General features: G+C 46.9%; 1 protein-coding gene across 11 annotated transcripts in view; it reads right to left on the minus strand.

Moving 5' to 3' along the window:
* Positions 1 to 22,460, minus strand: part of GBF1 (golgi brefeldin A resistant guanine nucleotide exchange factor 1) — a 180,284-nt gene that overhangs the window by 6,004 nt on the left and 151,820 nt on the right. For 7 of the 11 annotated variants that reach the window (XM_038408756.2, XM_038408755.2, XM_043519934.1 and 4 more), the window contains 15 exons: positions 22,149 to 22,272; positions 21,716 to 21,841; positions 20,901 to 20,983; positions 16,248 to 16,484; positions 15,344 to 15,437; positions 11,010 to 11,186; positions 10,440 to 10,504; positions 10,215 to 10,338; positions 9,499 to 9,570; positions 8,856 to 8,950; positions 7,979 to 8,132; positions 6,684 to 6,906; positions 4,591 to 4,754; positions 3,856 to 4,102; positions 3,120 to 3,319 (listed from right to left, as the gene is read on the minus strand). In XM_038408756.2, coding sequence (XP_038264684.1) covers positions 3,120 to 3,319; positions 3,856 to 4,102; positions 4,591 to 4,754; positions 6,684 to 6,906; positions 7,979 to 8,132; positions 8,856 to 8,950; positions 9,499 to 9,570; positions 10,215 to 10,338; positions 10,440 to 10,504; positions 11,010 to 11,186; positions 15,344 to 15,437; positions 16,248 to 16,484; positions 20,901 to 20,983; positions 21,716 to 21,841; positions 22,149 to 22,272 — 2,185 coding nt within the window. The remainder of the gene's footprint in view (positions 1 to 3,119; positions 3,320 to 3,855; positions 4,103 to 4,590; positions 4,755 to 6,683; positions 6,907 to 7,978; positions 8,133 to 8,855; positions 8,951 to 9,498; positions 9,571 to 10,214; positions 10,339 to 10,439; positions 10,505 to 11,009; positions 11,187 to 15,343; positions 15,438 to 16,247; positions 16,485 to 20,900; positions 20,984 to 21,715; positions 21,842 to 22,148; positions 22,273 to 22,460) is intronic. The other 4 variants (XM_038408761.2, XM_038408757.2, XM_043519935.1 and 1 more) reach the window with 1 other exon arrangement.

Raw genomic sequence — 22,460 nt, forward strand, 5'->3', positions numbered from 1 at the left:
CATGAGTTTATATTGCATCTGCCTGGGCTCTGGGGGTGTTACCCCACTACAAACAACAGACTAGAAACTGACTTTAAACAGAAGTGAAACTGACACTATCAAGTCACTTTCATAATATTGCCAATCCCAAATGTTCAAAAATCATGAATCAGGCTCACCAAAAATCATGAGATTGGCTTTTAAAATAATGAGATTATGTAAAAATAATACATTTGGTGTTCTTTTTATTTACATTCTGCTTTTTGAGCCTTTACAGTGCACTGGGGTCACATTTTGAAACTTTCTCCACAGCCACACGGGCTAGAAATTTCATTTCTCTTTAAGAATGAAGGATGAAATCATCACATATCCACTTGACTCCAGGATCTGGGGCTTTAAAGAAAATAATAATAATCATGAGACTCATGACAGACTAATGACAAAATCATGAGAGCTGGCAACACTGCCTTCTGTTTGGAGGCTAGTTACTTTCCAGAAGGGTCTTAAAACACAACACTACATTACTTGAGTTGCAATTTTCACAGAAGAATATTTAAAACCAAACACCAAGAAAATTCCACATTTTAAAGTTGAGAAAAAAATTGAGACTTCTGAGGTATCTCAGGGCCACTGCAGGCAGGAAAGGAAAACAAACAGCACCAGGGCTCTGGGCAGCTCTTCCTCTTGAAAGAAAGTTGGACAGTCAAATCTCCTAGACATTAATCAAGTAAAACTATTGCCATCAGTGCCTCCACTCAGAGATATTACCATCATAGTGAACATATGATTACGTGTGTGGTTAATAACTATACACTTAAATATCTGAGACATTTTATCCAGAGTTACACATCATATATGTATTGGCTATAGGACTATTTTCCCATGAGATGCCTTTGAAAATCTTGCCTTTTGTCTGTGTCCTAGGGTGACTAGACAGCAAGTGTGAAAAATTGGGACAAGGGGTGGAAGGTAATAGGAGCCTATACAAGATAAAGCTCCAAATATTGGGACAGTCCCTATAAAAATCAGGACATCTGGTCATCCTAGTGTGTCCCTCAGTGCCCCATCTGTACAATGGGGATAACAGCACTGCTCTACCTCACTGTGGGGCTGTGATGTGAGGCAGTCATACTGTGGTGATGGGGTCACATAAGTACAGATAGAGTGGGAACTTCTTTATATCTGCTATCCGTTCCCTGGGTTTTGGCTCCTTTTCACCTACTCCCCTCACATCTCCCTTTTTTCTGAATAAAAAGGAGGAGGAGTTTGGTGGCACCTTAAAGACTAACAGATTTATTTGGGCAAAAGCTTTCGTGTGTAAAAAACCCACTTCTTTTTTTACCCACAAAAGCTTTTGCCCAAATAAATCCGTTAGTCTTTAAGGTGCCACCAGACTCCTCCTTGTTTTTGTGGATACAGACTTACATGGCTACCCCTCTGATCTTTTCTGAATGTAAACTTGGCTCAGAGGGCTTGGCTATATTTCTTCTAAGTCCCTTGCTTTCTCTCTTCAACACCCCCTTACCTCCAGAGAGATTCCTGTTTTACAGGTTCATCTAACTGGACTTCCAGATCCTTAATTTAATCACAGAGCCCTTTCTTATCTTAATCATCCTGCCTCTGTTTGTAAACAAAACACTGACTCCCTGCCCCAAGGGCACAAGCTGCAAGAAGCATCTCTCTTCTGCAGAACTCACATTCCACACTAACTCTGTGAAGTTGAGAGGTCTGTCTGGGAGCCCACCTCCTGTAGGGAACTAAGGGTGAGACCTCCTTCCCCCCCCCCCGCTCCCTAATTGGCAACTTGCAGGACTCTAGTGCCCAAAGCAATGCCATGCCCTGCCTTCCCCTAAACCAGGGCTAAAGACTTCCACTCCTCACCCAGCTTTGCCCACACCAGTGCACAGCCCGAGGACGGGGGGGGGCAGGGGGGTCACCTCCCTCTACACCCCCCACCATACACAGAGCACGTCTGGGCATGCGAGAGCCGGGGACAGACACACTGGCAGAGATGAGCCTGTCTTTAAGGGATAGGAGGAAGTAGTAATCCTCTGGGAGAAGGCGGGAGGATCAGGGGAAGGACTAGTGGGTCACATGGGAAAGAATGGAGCCCCTTCTAGGTATGTGGGGAGGGAACTTTCCCTCTGGAGAGAGGGAGACAACTGCAGTCATGCTGACCAGGTACAGTCTGATCTTCTCAGCGTAAAGCCTGTAACAAGGCTATTGCTCAGGGACTAATGATTCAGTTACTGAACTCTAGATCTACAGCACGACTCTTCCCACAGGACAACACCCAGCATGGCGCTGCACATGGCCAGTAATCAAGGTCCAGATTGAGAACTGTTTCCAGACAGAGGTGATTCCCCCGCCCTTCAAAGACCCCTAAATTCCAAACACATCCTTCATTTCCCTCCATAGACATGCCCTAAGTCCACCTCGGATACACCCCAGGGCTCACACATCCTTCATTCCTCTATCACAGACACCCACCTAATCCTTCTCATGCCCCTCACTATCTCATCACAAAATCCCTCCCATCCCAGTCATCCTCCTCAGTGACCCCCACAGCTCCAGACACAGCCTTCACCCCTCTTTATTAACTCCCTACCTCCCACATCTGCCTGTGTCTTCCCTTATCACACAGACACCTCCCACACTCCCATTAACACTAGGACAGGTTTCAGAGTAGCAGCCGTATTAGTCTGTATTCGCAAAAAGAAAACGAGTACTTGTGGCACCCTAGAGACTAACAAATTTATTTGAGCATAAGCTTTCGTGAGCTACAGCTCACTTCATTGGATGCATTTGATGGAAAATACAGTGGGGAGATTTATATACACACACAGAGAACATGAAACAATGGGTTTTATCATACACACTGTAAGGAGAGTGATCACTTAAGATAAGCCATCACCAGCAGCAGGGGGGGAGGAGGAGGAAAACCTTTCATGGTGACAAGCCAGGTAGGCCATTTCCAGCAGTTAACAAGAACATCTTAACACTAGGACCAGACACATGCTTGACCCCTAACTGAGCACTGACAGAGATGAGCCTTACCCCTCTTGGAGGAGTTCCCATTAAGGGTGGGCAGCGGGGCCCCCAGATGGGAAAGGAGAGGAGGAAATCCTGGCTATACTTACGTCCTGACTAACCTGTAAAGACACAGTGTGGTAGCTGGCCGGGACACTCTCATCATCCTCCTCGTCGCTGTGGGAGTGGCTCTGGTGCTGGCTTGAGGCCCGCAAGCGCCTCAGTGAGTTCTCTTTTGGCTTCTTCTTGAATCGGCTGGATTTACCATCATACTTATGGCTCTTTACCCGCTTCTCCTGGGACTTGTACCCTACGGAGCACCAGGAGCCATAACATACCCATGGACATACTCCATCACACACACTGGGATCCCAATGCAGACTGGCCTGCAAGCCCTTCTCAATCTACATACTAACAACCTTCTGAAGCAAAGGGCCCAACCTCATGAGGTGCCGAGTGCCCCCAGAAGTCTGTGGATCATCAGAGCCTGTTGGGACTAAGCCCCGGAGCATCAGCACCACCCGGATGCCATTTCTCCGGCTGATGGTGCTCCTCTTTCTCCACATCGCAGTCACACAGTTTCCCTCACTGGCAGGTATGAGGGACAGGAAGTGGCTATGGAATGAGGTCAGCACTAGCTCACTACTCCAGCGCCCATGGCCGGACCGACCCCCACTGGGTGATCTGCCTGCTGCAGCCAGTCAAGCTTTAAAAGACCAAAGTGACAAGGCCTCCCTCGCCCCGCCGAAAAAATCCCACAGCCAATTGGCTCTGGGGTGCACTCTGCTTGTCCCTTGCTCCTCTGTGTGCTGTTGCCTGACGCGCCCTAACCAAACCCCGCCTCACCTCCATTCAAACTCGCCTCTACAAAGATGCGGATGGTTTTGACGCAGAGCTCAAAGTTCTCTGGAGTGACATGAGCAGCATCTCGCACAATGAAGGACAGGGACTCCACGCACTTCATGAGAGATTTGGTGTCGTGCGGGCCCAGGTCCAGACCCACAGTCAGACTATACTGGTTCACGAGAGGAGACGGACCCTGCCTGCTGAGCCCAGCCATGGGTTTTGGGCTGTCAATGTCATCCTTGCCAACCTGCAATGCAGAGCAATAGCACAGTGAGAGGATGGAGCCCCAGTGCACAGCACAGCACACACGCGTCAGCCCATCCCCAAAGCAGGTGTTTTCTCTATCACCAACAGGAGGTACTGCTGCTGGCAGGATCCATCTCCCCTCCTTTCTACACTTGTCTGCTCCCGTTCACCTCCTCTCCACCTGTGCCTCTCATCCCCCTTTTGTCCCCTCACCGCTCTTGCTCTGTTCTATAGTCCCACTCCCTTCAGACCCCACCCCACCCTCCACCCAGAGCTGTCAGAGAACTGCACCCACTCGCTACAGGACAAGGGCGAGCCAGATGCACATTGAGGAGGATGGGATCTGCAGGGCAGGGAGCTCAATGACAGCTGCACCCCAACTCCAGTGGATACATGTCCAGCTGTGGTGCTAACAGCTGTCTCACTTTGGTACGCTCTGCTACTACAAGGGATTGAGCCTTCGCCCCAGGCAGCCCTCGCCTCACTCACCACCAGCCAGCCGCTGTTCACCACATCCACATCAGTCACGGAGCGATGCATCTTGCCTTGCTTGCTGTGATCAGCATATACCTCAGAATCAGAGGTGTAGCCGCGGTCCAGGCTGACATCACTCGGGTGGTAGGACAAGGAGATCTCACTGTCGGACTGAGCACCTTCAAGAAGAAATGCATAGAAGTGAGCCAAAGCCAGAGCTCCAGGGGATATAAGCCAAAAGAGGCTGCTCCAGCCCATAAGTTCCCAGTTAGAGGAGAACCTGGCCAGGTCTCATTTCCTCTTGCTTTTCCCCCAGGGAAGCAGCCATCAGAGCAGCACCCTCAGCACCCTCTGGGGAAAGAGAGAAAGACCAGATCTTAGTAATAGTTTCTCCCCTGTAGCAGGCTTTATGATAAACGTGATTTATGCTGGGAATTCCCACAGGATTCCCCAAACTCCAGCTGGCTAACATGGCTGGGGACCTAGAAGGGGAGAAAGTCCAACGCTGAAGCCTGGAAAGGATAATGATGGAACCCAGCTGGGGTTCCCAAAACTGGCCTCCGAAATTGCATTTGCAAAAATCTTTCACACCCCGCCCACATTTGTGCATGTGCCCCCCCGCACCTACACTGCCTGCCGCATAGCCTTACTCAACAGGGGATACATGCAGATCCAACCAAAAATGTGGCCTTAACTGCTGAGCCCCATTTGTACGCATGGAAGTGCTTTCATTCCAGGCTCCTCAGCAGCGCTCTACGCCAGGGGGGTAGATAAGAAAAATCACATGGAAAAGGGGAGTTTGAGGAGAATTACTGCAGTTGCTATGGTGGGACACAGCAGCACAGCCAATGTGTTTGAGAATTTCATGCGCTAGACAGGGCCTCAGGGTCATTCACCCAGCCCCACCCCTGCACTAATCTCATGCTTTCCAATAGCCAGCAGTGTACTTTAGCATGCTGTGTCATAGGGGCTGCCTTCCCTACACCTAGCATTCAGTTTGATATCACACATTTCCAGCTATGCAATCCTTGCTGGGGGCAGCACTGAAGCCAATGGGATCTCTTATTTATGGGCAATCGCTGGGTGTTCTCCAACATCCCACATTTGCTACAATCTAGCCAGCAGGGAGGGAGGTAGAGCTTGAATGTGAATGTCCGAATGCATTTCTTGGTACAAGACTCATGGCAGAAGAGCTTGTGGTCTGTTACATTGACACTTAGTCTTGTCGCATGCTTGTGCCACCAACAGATAACAGTGCTAGAAGAGATTGTAAAGAACAACCCTGGGATGGCCCCTGGAGAAGCCAAGATGGAAGGCCCACCAGTCCTGTCTCCAGCAACTAGGAGTCTATGGCAGCAGGACTTGCCAAACCAGCAGGTATAATGCCCCAGGACCTCGTAAGTAAGATCTGGGGAGAGGAAGGAGGCCCTCTATTGTAGGCCTGTGGCAATGAGCTTTGATGGCACATCAATTATTTTGCCATGTGCAGTGAGGGAGGACTTAGATTGGGTTTGCCCATGCTCCCAACTGGATTGCTCTCATGTGATTGGTAAGTATCAGGGTGAGACAGTGGGGGACTGGTGAGCAGGTTTTTGTAGGAGTGGTCGGTGCCCTGTCTATACCCAAATGGATTCAGAATCACAAACATTTGATTGCAGTTTCCCAGCACGCTGCTCTTAAAACGGCCCCAGAGGAGCCAGTCTCTTCACTTCCCTGCTGTCTCCCCCTGTAAGAACATCAAGTAAGATGTGGACAATAGCTCGGTTTATATTATATTAATCCCCAAGAGGAGGATTAATCTGTACAGCCCAGGACAAGATCCCCCCTTGGAACCCAGCAGAGTCTCTCAGCAGCTGTGCAATCTCAGCTTCCCTTCCATTGTTCCCTCTGGTGCACTGGCTACTGCTCTGGGAGGAGATGGCAGAGCAGAGAAAGGGACAAATCATGAGCAGGAGTGAACAGCAGGTGCTGGCTTTTAATCTTGCTAATGTAGTTTAATATCAGCTTTGTTTTCCTGCAGTCCCCTTTGCTAATTGAAAAGCCTGAGGAAACAGCTGCTTATCTGGCAAGCAGGCATCAGATTTCCTAGCAGCAGCCTTCTGTCTTACCTGTGTCGTTATCTGCCCTTGCTGTAACCTGCAGGGCTGGGGGCGGTTTCACCCCTGACCCGATACACTCCAGGAGGGTGAAGAGTGTGTACCAGTCATCCCCGGAGTGGATGTTTGCAGCATTGGTCTTCAGAAGCTCGTGGAGGCCATAGGCAACCTGGTGGCTAACTCTGGACAGCACGCTGGGCTTCATCATTAGCAGGATACGGAGCGAGAGGAGAACCTGGCCAGGGAAGGTAGCAGTGAGTGCTCACGGCCAGCGCTATATCCACTCCCATCCCTTACCAAAGTCCTCCTCTCCCAGTTACTTAGAGCTAAAGGGTGCAGCTTCTTCAGCAGAGTTGCATGCACTGCAAAGGGTTGTGAGATTAACCCAGCCCCCTTGCTCGCTGGTGTGCAGTAGTCACATACAGTGTACTTAGGCCAGGTCCCTTAGTCCCTGGTGGTTGGCAGCAGACAATTTCTGTGAGCTGGAATCTGCTGTAGTAAGATGCCAGCAAAGTAGCACAAGCAGGGACAAGGCCATTCAAAGTGGTGTGTAAAGAGTATAAAACTCCCTATCATCCAGGCAATGTGTTAGTACAGAGAGGCTACAAGCCAGGGGGATTGTAAGAGTTACCCTTTAGGCACACAAGCTTAACACACAAACTTGGGTGAAAGTGTTTTAGTCACCACTGTTCCACACAACACCTTCAACCCCTAGAACTGAAAGGGTGGAGAGAACCATCTGTCTGCAGTTCAGTCTGTTCACTTGTCAAACGGACTCTGAAGTGCTCTCAGATGCAGGTGCCCCACAGAGTCTGAATCTGTCAAGACCTGACACTACTTTTAACTGACTAGGCTTTAAGCGGATGTTGTCCCTTTGGCCGTGAAATTCCCCTCTCCCAGACCAGGTCTACCTACCTCCTTCTCCATAACAAGTGGCATGTTCAGATGCCTTTGGGGGATGGGTCTTTCCCTTGATATGGGCCCTCTTAGGGGAATTCTTCTCCCTCATCTTCATTGCTCTGAACCCATCAGACCAGGGTCCATGGCTTTTGCCTTTTAGCTGTAACTCTCCCCTTCTTTGCAATTCAACAGCTCTCAAAGTGCATTGAAGTCTGCAGCAGGGCACCAAATCCCAAGACAAGTGAACAGGTGGGAAGTGGTCCTGCCACAAATACAGGGAGGAGGCCAGCACTCAGAGCACTCAAGTGATACAATGCTAGTATGACTAACAGCAGTGACAGATCCCTCATGCGCTGGTGAGTGCAGGCACAAAACCCAGTACACCGACCTCCACCAACCCCCCTTACCTGGGCACTGATCTCCTCCCGGCGCAGGAGCCGAATGGCCAGCCTGAGCAGCCCTACCACCACTCTTTCCACCAGGAAGCAGAACTCCAGAGCATGGACGCACAGGTGATAGAGGTGGTCTCGCACTGCCTGCCAGACACAGCCCACACGGTCCCTAGCCAACACAGCAACAGGAGAAAGGGCAGGGGTGAAGGGAGATGAACAGCAGGGCTGAGCGGCTGCTCTCAGAGACCTTGCAGGCCTGGTATCTCACTTCAACTGGACACTCCAGCAGAGAGTTACCAACAGCAGATCTATGGGAGCTCATTGCTTCATTATTCACAAGCAACCAGGTGAGGGAGGGCACTCTAAACTCTGCTTCAGCAGCTTCCTTGGAACCTCCTGGCCCCTTTGCTCAATTTGCAAACCCCTTCCCCTCCTCAGGTGTGCTAGGCGCATGGGGGCTCCATTAGCACCATGTGCCAGCCCTCCCATATTTAGCAGGAGATCTTTTCAACAGGCCACCCACCCCACCATCAAGGTGATGTGGGGGAAGGGTAATCCTTGATCATACAACTTGGCACTGTGGCAACACTATCCCCCCACCTCTACCCTAGGAGTCAGGTCTCTCCCACCTCCCCATACCTAGCTGGGGCAGACACCATTTTAGTCTCCATGTCCTCTAGGTCTCACTGAAGTAAGCAGAGATTCAGAGGGGATGGCCCCTCTGTTTACAGGTACTGCAGTGGAATTGCTAAACCCAGCTGTTGTGCTTCAGCTGGCAAACCAAGCCCATAAGTAACTGAGCCCCTGGACCTACACATCAGCTAGTCACTGCTGGAGCAGTTCTGGAGACTGCGTTTGAATAAGGACATTGGCACGCAGCTCAAAGAATCACCTATTCTCCAGCACGATCCTCAGCAGCATCTCCAAGCAGAAGGCAGCATCCTCCTCATCATATGTCTCCTCATCAGGAGTCACGGAGATCAGAGCCTGAAAGAGCCAAAGATCATCAGTACCCATCACCACCTCTGCATGCAGTGGAAATCCTCCCAGAGGGACCAGCTTGTGCGTTCCCCCAGTCACACAGCACTTTGCAGCTTCTGCAGCTGGATCAGCCATTTAGGAGAGCAGAGACACCAGGTTCTTCTTTCTGATGCACTCACTAATGTTCAACTCAGGCACGCAGTTTGCCAAGGGGAAGCAAGAGGGACAGGCCCAGGGCTCCTAGGCACAGCTACACGAGTTCTCAAGCCTCTCCTGAGCCTCACAGGGATCCTTTAAGAAGCTATACAACAAATTAACAACTGGCTCTGCTCTTAAGGAAGTCCCTGGACCTAATTTCCCATGCCAGAGATAGTGAGAAACCTTGAGCCAAAAGCTGAACTGAATGCTGTTCTTAAAGTACTCCTAGATAAGTCTTCTGGAAAAGGACCTGCAAGGGAAATATTCCACCGCAGTATGCGATACATGGCTGTAAGTACAGAGTACCCTCCTGACCACTATCCTCCGCCCTACAACCTGCCTGCGATGCCTCTCACCTTCATGAGCTCCTGGAGGGACTCCAGCTGGAGGAACTTGCTTTCAGTGATCAGTTTCTCGGGGTCACACTGCTGCAAAGAAGAGAAGGGAAAAAGAGAGTGCTGTGAGCAGAGACACAACCTGAAGAAACACAGTTCATGCAGATCTGCACGCACAGAGTAGATTGGAAAGGGAGCTTCAAGCCCATTTCTAGGAACTCAGTCCCTGACCAACCAATATGCATCATTAGAAGCCATTCCTCCTAAAGAACCTGGCCTCCACTGGGCAAATTTTAGGGGAGAGAACAAGTCACCACATCAGGGAAAATCTGTATTTGTTACAATCCATTCTCATCAGCTTGTGCTTAGTTATGGGACTCTAAACTGGACTAAACATCTCAGCTCCCTATGGGGAAGCACCTGCATTTTCATGGACTCATGGAATGTGGCTCCCCATGGGCGAGTAGTGTTAGACCTGTATGGAGTACACTACAGCTCCCTACAGCTGTGCATGTGCAGGTATTCTTCAGGGTCTGTTAGGTCCTTGAGGTTTCCAAGTCCTCTGGGATCCTGGCTCCATCTAAATGGTTAACACTCCTCCACAGGAAGCGGGTACTTAAGAGTTACAGCCCCACTTCCCATTATCTGTGAAGGTCTGTCCTCTCATACACACCACCCAATACCCCTACTTAATGCATTGCACTCTGTGCCAGATTCTTTTCAGTCCCGTGCATTACCTTTATGCACTCCAGAGCTATTCGCTTTGCCTCCTGGTTCTCTGTAGATGGCCCCCTCATGCCAGATTGTTCTGTACCGCTGAGGGTGAGCCAGCTAACAAAGCTCAGCACTGTGGACTCACCGCTGCAAACAGAATACACACATCAGCCACACAACAAGAAACCATGCATGTTCCCTAGCACCCATGAGGGACTTGCTGTGCAACACCTCCCCATGCCACTCACCGGTTAGATGGGGTCTCTTCCCGTTGCAGAGAGATCTTGCCATTGGGATCCACAAAGTCTTCAACCTGGAAGTCAGACCAGAGTGCATGTCCCAGTGTTCACCTCTTTCAGCTCTGTCTTCTTCACATCCCCAAATCAATTTTCCACTCAAGTCTACACTATATGATCTATACATAGCACATAACCCGACCCCCACATACAGATACTGTCACCGAACCTGCAACCCCACAGGCAATACCACAGAATTGGGCCTTCTACAGTGCATTATTGCAGTCCCCACACCATTGCATTTCCCCACACAGACATGTCTTGTTATTTATTTTAGCAGATGTCTGAGAGTTGGAATTAATCAAATTCGGATTAAAAACAAAACAAACATCTGCCAATCTGAGAAGCAGGAGCCCACATGTCACTACCGTATTAAGTCCTTCAAGGGCTGTCTTGCTCTATACACGCACTATAAAGCCATGCCTTTCCAAGCAGGCTCTCCTCTCCTTTGAACTGGGACTCTGCAAAGCTGGGCTCTCCATTTGCCCTGTCTTGAATTAGCCAGGAGCTGGCTGTCATTACCTCCACCATGGCCTTGGGCAGCAGCTCTGCTCGGAAAAGCTGCAGCATAGCCTCCATGATGTTTTTCCAGCCCTCCCGCAGAATGTCGCCATGGCGATGCGCCAAGTGAAACACAGTCTTTGCTGCAATGTGGGCCTTGGGATTACTTCCAAAAACACTGGGCAGATTCTCAATAGACTGCAAGAGAGAAGAGTGGGTGGCGGTTCGTCAGCAAGACATATTTCCCTTTCAACACAGCCCAGGACGGAGTGCATTGCAGATCCTGCTATGGGACAGACGATATTTCTAAGAAAGGCTATGGGTAAACTTCAGCTAGCACTCAATTTTGGGAAAGGCTGGGATCAGCTGGCTTTCCTGACCCTTGAGGAAACATCGAGGGAAGACAGATGCACCACTATAGCACTTCAGCGACATCACTACTATGCTGACAGGTGGGGTTCTCCCATTGGCATAGGTACTCCACCTACCCGAGAGGTGGTAGCTAGGTCAACTGGAGAATTCTCCTGCCCATACAGTGCTGTCTACACCAGGGGTTAGATTGGTTTAACTACGTTGCCCAGGTATGTCGATTTTTCACATCCCTGAGCAACAAAGTTATACCAACCTAATTTCCTAGGGTAGACCAGGCTTAAGACTTGACACTACAGTAACTCCTTCCAGGATCACAAAGCTCTTTAATAATACTTCATTCAACATCACAACTCCCCGGAGAGGCATGAATTATTAACTTCTCTGTACCTCAGTTTCCCTCTCTGGCCTGGTCTACATCGGGAAATTAGGTTAGTATAATTACATCATTAGGGGAGTAAAAAATCCACCTCCCTGAGTGACACAGTTAAACTAATCTAACCCATAGTGTAGACAGCACTAGGTTGGTGGGAGAATTCTCCTGTAGACCCAGCTACCACTTCTCGGGGAGGTGGAGTACCTATGCTGATGGGAGAACCTTTCCTGGCAGCATAGGTAGTATCTGCACTGATGCTCTACAGAGGCACTGCTGCAGCATTTTAAGTCTAGACAAACACTAAGTAACATGACTATATAAGTGACTTGCTTAAGGGCACAGCTATTCCTACTCAGTCAATGGCAGGGCTGGGAACAGAACCATGAGTCCTGATCTGCAGTCCCCTGTGCTAATTACTAGATCACAGTCCCTTCATAAAGGCAACCTATCCAATACATCCACAGCTTACTAACACAAAGTGCGTTATGCCATTCCATCAAACTGACCACATGCTGCAAAACTGAGTCTCTCAGTAAAGCAATATAGCAACCAGGTGAATAAGGATCAGAACTAATATGTCCAATGTTTTTGAGGAGACCAACAGCCTCTCAAGAGGAGGAACACTATGCCAAGAAATAATCCGTGTAAGTAAGGAACAGAAAATCCAATAACTCTGTTCTAACCCCAAGGCTAATTGAGAAGGGATGAGAAAGATTGGACCAGTCAGAAGTGTGACTCTTCAGATCTCATACTTGAAGCCCAGAAAACGTTTGTCCCATCCTGTTACCCCATTGCTCTTGAAAGAGGTCCAACTGTAAATCTACTTGCTTTGGCAGGGACTGCTGTCAGTGCTAATGACCAGAGCTGTATGGCATGAGTGGCTCTATGCAGCAAGCTTGGCAAGAAAGTTTCAGCTACCTTTGTTCCATTTCCAGTGCCAGCCCCCATGTTATTATGAAAGAACCACAGGAACATACATATCAGTGAGCTCTCACATCAAAATATGAACTTCAACATCCCTTGGCTTCCTCTGTGCAATGACCAGCTACATCCAACTCATCCCAACAGACAGCAACTCCAGAACACCCAGAGGGTGAGTGTCTAACTGCAGAGAAAAGCAAGAAGAATGACACTACTGAATCCACTGGAGAGCAGAGTGATCTTGCTTACAACCAGTTGATTCCTTGCAGAGACCTCTTCCATCTCTTCTCTCACAGCTGATCTCCAATATGGCGACATCTTGCAATTGCAGTGCCTCAGAAAAGATACCTGATCACTTAAATGTTTGCCTAGGGAAGCGGCTAACAGCTAACCTAAACTAAAATGGTCTCTCCTTACTTTCCCACTGTTGCTCTTAGTCACCTTCTCAACCCCTTGAAACACTGCCTTCCCCTCTACTATACTACCCCTCAAATATCTGTGGTCCTCAGGCTGAATGGAAATTTAGGGCTGCAGAATATAATTGGTACAGTTGGAATATAGCTAAGGATAAGACCCTATTTCTTGTGGAAGAGCCAGTGGCATTTTTCAGGACTAGAAGTCCTTGATTTTACATCTCCCACCAAAAGATGCACTTGTTAAACTGCAACAGAATTCGGGCTGCAGCGTGCCAAATTTCAGTCTCACAATTGAATGGGATGCAGCAAGCAATTGTTGGGAGCCTTGCAGGGCTTAGTTTAGTAGTTTGGTACAGTGCTCTAAAAGGTTGGGACCAACAGATTTACACAGCTCAACAGTTCTTTGATGGCATACACTCTCCTGCTTGAAAAAAAAAAAAAAAAGAAAAAAAGAAAATCCTCCAGCAACCCAGACTCATTCATCCCACCACGTTTCTGTAATGTCAACCAATAGTAAGTGAGTGAGCGAGTGAGTGTGTTTACGTACACCTACTCTAGGAACTTCTTCAAATTCCTGCTCTATTTTCTAAAGGCTTTGTCTACAGCGTATTTGTATTGTGTCCTTCTCCCAATACTTTCAGGGTACGTCTATACTGCATATGCTTTACAGCAGGGTGCAGTATATACACCACTCTAGCACAGGTATAAATACCAATGCAGATGGTGAGATGCTGCTTAGGCGAGTATAGACACACCAGAACCTTATGATATGTACCTCACATGGCTCTCTACAAGCCCAAGCAATGCTATTTTTAGCAGTGTAGTGTCCCGCTGTCCTCCTGCTGCCTGAGCTTTTCTCCACCTCAGGGAAAGACTCCAGCAGAGAGGAAAGGCTCTGGCAGAGGGAAAACAGCAGGCAAAGGCTCCAACAACTCTCTGCTGCTGGAGCCTTTCCCTGCCACAGTTCCCCACTGCCAGAGCCCTTCACTGATGCATGTAGATAGATACATGCTCCAGTGTGGATGCAGCCTGCTTTTCACTGTGACATGTAGCCACACATAACTAACGTGCTGCTGCCGGTGGTGTGCAGTGTAGACATATACAGAGTAGAAACTTCTGTAATTCAAGCAACCTGGCTAGTCTTCAGTCACAGAGGTTTGTTTTAGTGGCTTAAGTGTAAAGCATCCAGTCCAAACAGTTCCCTTTCTCTAGAAGAGGATCACCAAAAATCTAAAACACTCTTCACTGGATTAATTCCCAGGATCATCATCCTGTTCTCACCCAACAAGATTTCAGAGATCAATTGTCTTGATCTCCAAACTTCCCTGTGCTTATGCCTATATCTTCAGTGATCCTGTGTGTTTTTTATCTGTGCACACAGTGTTCTCAGTGCGTTCAACTTGTAGGTTCATGAATCTTTCTTCAGCATCTTTGATCCTGGCATCAAAGTAGCAAGCTGCTTTCCGATTCTGCTTAACATACTGCATGGTCCACCACTGTCTATCAAATACAGGATACCTTGGAAAACTTGGGCCAAGACTTACTACCTTGGGCAAGCAAAGAAAACTTCAGCCAACAATTTATATAGGGCACCATACCCTGATGTGACTATTTTCAGAGACCACCTCAGATTCTCTGGCTTTAGCACTTGCAATGGTTAGGGTGACTAACCTGATCTTCTCATCAGATTCTATATATCAAGGGTCAGAATTCAGAGCATTTATTTTACTAACACCTTAATACTGGGTAAATATAGAGCTCCTGCCACAGCACTAAGAAATGTCTGAAAACATTAAGGTCAGAAAATGGTCATTCTCAACACCAAATTACACTCAAAAGTTAAAAATTACAGGATGAATAGCTGCAATGTCTGCTCTGGTTTGGGATGTGTAAGGTCATGGCCTTTGTCACAAAGAAGTTTCTTGAGTCCAAATAAGAGGGACAGGGACTGCCACAGGTGATCCCTTCCCATCCCTGACAAAACTGCTGCTGAAAATGCCACATGAGCAACACCTAGAAGGAAACAATGGGGATATTAGGATATGCTGCTATGTGGAAACCCTACTTCATTACAGACAAATCACATTTCTCCATTCACTTGCACTGAAGAGTTCACTCCAGAAATCCCTGCATTGGGGCTGAAAAACAAGACAGACAATATATCTGCAGGTTATGTCATCAATTACAAAAGTTAACCTCTCCACAGCAGAGACTTTGAGACAGAAGTGATATATGACAAGTATCTGCTTCCAGATCCCTCCCCACAAACTCACCTCGCTGCTGAGGGCAGTAAACTTGCAGAGAGAAATTATGAGATTGTCAAACACATCACTTAGGCCGTAGTGTGCAGAAATCATTGCACATTTCCTGAAAGACAAACCACAAGCAATGTAACCACAACAGCACAGGACGCTCCCAATCTAGAACCCCAGGTCAGGTTCCCTCTTCACTGACAATGCAGGACCATTCCCCCGCATCTCACAATGCATGCCAATGTTAGCAACCCATCTCTCTTCTGTGCTGCCACCCTCCAGCACAAACTACTGGCAGGTGCAGAGATCCTGATATTTCCTTGTGCTGGTCCAGAAAACAAACTGCAGCCTCAGAGGCCCAGGCAGACAGGACCAAGGTCCCCAGTTCAAACTTTAGCATAAAAGTACAGGTGGTGAATTTGTTCATGGTGTTGAGGTTCAAAGTTCAAAAAGGCCCTGGCTACAATGATGTAATAATTGAGCTTTTAAAATGTGCTTATATCTAATTTGAACCCAGCTGTGACCAAAAACCCACCCCCAATACAGACTGCTCTGTCTAGGTAGGGATTTTTGAGAACTAGGTTGGCCAAAAAACATGCTAGGACCTACCCTGGCCACAACTAAGTTTAAATGGTGCTCAATCACTTTAAATAAAGTATTACAACAATGAAGACCAGACAAAGATAGAGTGGTACCAATCAGAAGCCTTTAAGGACTGGATCTATACGAGCCCAGGGAAGAGCACTAGCCAGTACTGTGGGGCTGCAGGCTGGGAGCAAAAGCTTCTACTGCTATGGAAAGCCAACAGCTGATCTTCTCTATGCTCCCTCCAGCTGCCAGACAGGAGACACTGCCCAAAATGGGGATGATTTACACCCACAGACTGGAAGTCTACTAGATCTCTGCGGAGGAAGAGTAGGGCTACCTGAAGCCAGAGATAGCCTTCTGGATGATTGTTTCATCTAAGCTCTTGTCAAAAACGTAGGATAAGGCAGCAATGGTGGGGCCCCAAGTCATGGTGAAGAGATCGTGATCATAGCTTCCTGGAGGCATGTGCAGGAAGATGCCTTCATCAGTAGCACCACGATGCAGCAGTACATTCCATATGTAGTTTTCCTTCACTAGGCCCGTCTGCTCTTCTGGCATCACTATCTCGTCATTTCTAACAGGGATGGAAGGAAAGGTTAGGTTTGGCTCAGAATGAAAAAATCTAAAGCTTACACAGTGCCTTTCATTATAAAAGATCTCAAAGCACATCACAAACTACGCACATCCTGGGATCACTTTGCCCACCATTGAAGTGCATGCATACTGGAGTTGGAATGGAAAATCTGTTAACAGCACTCCACTTCCTGACCTAAGCAGCTGTATAGTGTTGCGAAGAATCCATTTCTGTCTAAAACTGAAGAGGGAATTTAGAGCATAATGCAGTTAACCAAACTGGAATTAGCCAGGACACCTGAGAAGTAGCAGCTCAGCATCCTCTTTTTCCTTTAGGACCCCATTCATCTTTCACACAGGTAGCTTATGCATTCCCAGACAAAAACTAAGTTAATACAGCATTATAGCAAAGAGCACATATGGGTAATTTAGGGTAAAAACATTAGGGATGTTGTGATTATACCAAAATCAAGCACTATAAAGCGAGGAAATTCAAAGTTAGCGTTAAACTTAAAAGAAATCTGAACATGTTAAGGCACGGAAATCCACAGTTAAGGCATGCAAATACCCTTAACTTTTCCCTGTAGAAACACTATGCATTAACCATACAATTATGATTAATGCATAGCAGCATTTGAAGTCCCAGGAGAAAAATCAGTTTAATCTAAAAACATTGAGATATTTTATCTACTTTTGGTGTCACAAGGGTGACACGTGATGACCAATAGGAGATAGATGACCTTCTCAAAATGGCCACCCAACTGAGGTCGCTACCTATTTCCTCCAGAAACACCACAACATTAAACTCCCTGAGAACACCATCCTTGCCATCACAGATGTCACCTCCCCATTCACCAACATCCTTCACAATGACAGCATTGCTACCTGCCTCAAATCTTTACAAGATAATGGATAACACTCAGCTATCCACCCCAAACATTGCCAAACTCATCCATTTCATCCTCACCCTTAAAAATTTTACATTCAACAACAAACACTTTATCCAAACCAGGGGAACAGCCATGGGTACTAGGCTGGCTCCCCAATATGCCAATCTCTCCATAGGCCACCTTGAACAAGAATTTCTGGACAAATGCACCATGAAACCAATGATATACATAAGATACATCAATGACATTTTCATCTTCTGGACAGACAACCTAAAGCCGCAGATTTCCACAACTTCACCAACCACTAAACTCTCCCATCCATTAAACTCTCTCTAGAACACTCCCACACTAGCATCAACTTCCGGGATACCATGATCAGCTTCAATAATGGAACTCTACTGACACTATATTCAAGAAACCCACAGATCACCACACCTACCTTCACAGATCTAGTAAACACTCCAAATATACTAAGAAAATTTGACATCTACAGCCAGACACTGAGGTACCACAGAATATGCTCCAAAGGAGAAAGTCAGGGATACACAACTTAATACACTCAAAACCACCTTCACCAAACAAGGACACTCCACCAGAGGTGGATCACATCATGGAACGGGCCACCCAAGAGAACCTGCTTCAGTACAGAAATAACCTCCCCTCCCCCCTGAACTGCACACCCCCAGTGGCCATCTACCACCCCACACTGGAACCCATATGGGTATCACTGAAAAATTACAACCCATACTCAATGAAAGAAAGAAATCGTGAAAGAAATCCTTCCTGAACCCTTTCTTCTGGCCTTCCCAAAACCACCCAATCTCTCCGAGCTCATCATGAGAAGCAAATTCCCAACACCACACCAATTCAAAGAAGAACCAGACCCTGCCAGAACAATGGATGCAAAACTTGTAGACATATCTCCACTGCTATGATGATCAACATTCCCCACAACACACCCTGAAGGATCCATGGTTCCTAACCATTTGTTTCACATGTGTTGTACCTCATCCAGTGCACTAGATACCCCAACAACTGTGTGGGTGAAACCAGACAATCACTATGCTCTTGAATGAACTCACACAGAAAAATGATAAAAAACAAAAAACACCCTATCACCTGTGGGTGAACACTTTTCACTAAGTGAAAAGTTACATCAGTCTATATCTGACCTCTCAGCCCTCATTCTCAAAGGAAACTTGCACAAACATTTTGGAGACACAAACCTGGGAACTTAAATTAAAAACTTTGCTAGACACTAAAAATCATGGACTGAACAGACAAACTGGATTTATGGTTTATTACAACAATCTATAAACCACTAACACCCCACCCATAATTCCTCCCGCCCTCCTTTTGCCTGCTATGACAGGAGAGGTGTGAACAGGCCACTTCACCTGGAATGGTCCCTTATAAGATGTGAAAAGAAAAGGAGTACCGGTGGCACCTTAGAGACTAACAAATTTATTAGAGCATAAGCTTTCGTGAGCTACAGCTCACTTCATCGGATGCATTTGGTGGAAAAACGTTTTTCCACCAAATGCATCCGATGAAGTGAGCTGTAGCTCACGAAAGCTTATGCTCTAATAAATTTGTTAGAGCATAAGCTTTCGTGAGCTACAGCTCACTTCATCGGATGCATTTGGTGGAAAAACGTTTTTCCACCAAATGCATCCGATGAAGTGAGCTGTAGCTCACGAAAGCTTATGCTCTAATAAATTTGTTAGTCTCTAAGGTGCCACCGGTACTCCTTTTCTTTTTGCGAATACAGACTAACACGGCTGCTACTCTGAAACCTGTTATGTGTTAACTACTTATGCTAAACAAACATGTTCCATCTTGTATTCAGCTGTGACACACTGAGTGAGTGCATTTCCCTGACCCCAAAAAGAGCTCTGTGTGATCTTGAAAGCTTGTCTCTCTTACCAACCAAAGTTGGTCCAATAAAAGATATTAATTTACCCGCCTTGCACCACCTAACTGAGGGCAGATTGTGGCCTCAGTCCCATTGAGATTAGGAGATATCAACCATTTTGAAAGAGGTCAGTTCTTTGTGGAATTCTCTATGCAAGGACATTCTTCAGCTGCTGAAGAAACTTCCACTTATGAAGATCAATCGCAAAAAGTGACCTTTTAGTTAAAAAATTCGTAATATGGCCTACACGTAAGGTTGCAGTAAATTTCAAATGTAGGGAAAGTTTGAAGAGACTTATGTTTGGAACAAACAGTTTGATACCCAACAAAAAGTTTCTTGAAGGACCCATATTTTGATTAATTTTAACTCAAATAAATTAATGGATTTACTTTGAAATTCTCAGAAATTTAATTCTGTGCCCAGAGCACAAGTGCTGTAATTTTGAAGAGGATATGCAATATTCTTCATCTACGAGACAGTCTGAATCTCTACTTTAAGTGCAAAAAGCCTCCATCTTAACTACTGAGTCATGACAGCACCTCCGTAACGGAGCAAGACTGTACGCCAGGCTGTCCTACCATCAGTGCTCTTAACAGAGCCATGAGATAGCCTGTGGACTGACTGCAAAAACTGGGCTGGTTTTGGGATAGAGTCATCAGACAAACAAAAGATCTCTGAAGACTCTCTGAACTCCGTTGGAAGGGAGGAGAACCCCATCAAGCAATAGACATTGATCAAACCTACAATTTATTTGTTGAAATCTGGAGATGCCTCTTGAACTTCTAGGTACTTAGCACAGGTGCCTGCATAACCCTCCTTCTGAAGGAGACTTGAAAGGGAGCGCCAGACTAAGAAGTCTGCCTCATTTCTGGACCCAGCTGTTGCACGCAATCACGGATTGAAACCAGCTGAGAGTCAGAGTCACATCCTGCCTCCTCAAAGCTGTAATCCCCTTAGCTTCGAAGTGGTTGGGCCTGGATTTACCGAATAGGATAATTTCTGAGCTGTTATTAAAGCCTCCCCACCCACAACTCTGCGCACGAAAGGACCACAGCAATCAGGAATTCCCGCAAGCAACGGTCTGTGTGCCAGGAACCCCAGGGATGGGGAGCAGAGACCAGGAGCAGACAGTTTCATGAGAGAGAAAGGGACAAATGCAAAAGCAGAATATACAAGACCAAAACCTGGCCACACCATCTCAGGGCACCAATGCAGCATCAGGGAGGGACACCGCCTTTGGCACTACAAGTTCTAATACAGTCAGAAGCCTGACCCAGAGGAGTGGTTTCTTAGCTACAGTATTTCACATGTACCGCTCTCACCCTGCCATTCCTTCACATGTTGATAGAAGCCATGTTTTTTTTTTTAAAAAATCTATCTTAAGTCTTGCAGATTAAAATACCATGGCAAGGATCCAACTATACAAACCCAATTCAATAACTGTGACAAGCCTATTACCACAGCCCCAGATTGAGATGGAAGATGGTCCAAGGCAGACTGGCACATGATCAGCAGAATTCTCTCTAATTGTGTTCCAGAGGTCTCTCAGACCAAAACAGAGCCGTTTTGCTCGATGCGTACATGGAAATGTGATAGAGGGCTGAATACTTACTTGATGGCATGGTACATGTCCTCCAGTACGTCCTGTTCGAAGTCTTTGCCTCCATTCACCCCCTTCAAGTTCTTCCGGAATTCCTGGGAACATTACAGTTAGCACCAAGATGATTCTCTTAAGAATATTTCAAAAACGCTAACTTAAGTGGCATTCAGCAACTCAGAGGCCTATATGCAGCTTGCAGACTCCATGGGTCTCATTAATTGTCTGCTTGCCTTTCCTGGGACTCACGAAATACTGACCAATACACTATAATTCAGGGAGTATTGAATAATCCTTTTAGTGGCATGGGAACTTTCAGTAGCCTCCATCCCACCTGCTGACAGGTAATATTACATGGGGATGTTAATTTAATGTTACATGTATTAGCTTCAACTGTGTGTCGGGGTGACAAATACACCATCTCTGTAAGAACCCTGTACCATCATTTTGAGCGCTCTGCACTTCCCCAGTTGCTTATTCACTTAGCATCACTTCTCTAATCGACTAGTCTTTTTTCTATTACTTCTTTTCACTCTTACTAGTTCTTATGGTACAGCAGGTCATGAAACTGTGTTTACAGAGTAAAAGCAATTCAAACCTTCCCTGCATGTTACTGCTTAGCTTTCATTTCTTCAGATTGCGTCACTCTTGTACTTAACCCCAACACTACTGTTATTTACAGTATATCGAAGACTGATGAGTGGGACAGACTAAACAGAAGATGGAAGGAACAGCAAACAGAAGAAAGCCAGAAAATAGAACTCCATGCTCCTAAAATGAAGAGAAGTAAGAGGCAGCGTAACAGCCACGTGCATGGAATCTGCTCTCACCTCTAGGGTCATTGGAACATTCTGCTTGCGGACATTATGGTTATGCTGGTCAGTGTTCAGCATAATAACTGCATAGGCCAGGGCAAAGCAGGCATCACTATTAGCAAATGGAGAGCCATTTGATTTCTGAAAGGCAAATACAGCCACAAGTCAGATCCACAGGAGACAGATGCATACATGACTTGAGATCTCCATTTTCCTGCCAGCACAACAGAATCCAACATATGGACTGTCTGAAAAATCAGAACTCTACTCCCAGCTTCTGGACAATGCCCCGGAAGAAGTCACTGTGCCATCCCCCACCTACACAGTAATGTTATAGAACACTGGGAGCTCAAAAGAGGTCAGATTCACCCTGTGATTTGACATGTCAAGGATAGCAAACATACACAAGGGGTGGTTGGAGCATAATTTCTTCCCACCCAGTACGTACCCGCCAATGTTCTGTGAAGGCTTCCAATAGCCTCTGAATCACTGGCGCCTCTCCTGGTAAGCGAAATGCTTCCAGATAAAGCCGTAATGCTTCATCCAGTCTTAAGCCTTGGAAATTGAAAGTCCTGCAATAAGAGCAAAATGCTAGGAGAGGCAGAAACAGACAGGAGAAGAAGGCAGGGCAGACAAAACAAGGCATGTGTGCACTCACAGATTTATTGACTGGAAAACACTGAGGATCAACATACAGGAATGAGCCATAGTGACCAGTGGGCAGGGAGCAGAGGGAGATGGACAAGAGTGGTGGGTGGAA

This window comes from Dermochelys coriacea, chromosome 7 (assembly GCF_009764565.3).
Source record: "Dermochelys coriacea isolate rDerCor1 chromosome 7, rDerCor1.pri.v4, whole genome shotgun sequence".
Taxonomy (NCBI): domain Eukaryota; kingdom Metazoa; phylum Chordata; order Testudines; family Dermochelyidae; genus Dermochelys; species Dermochelys coriacea.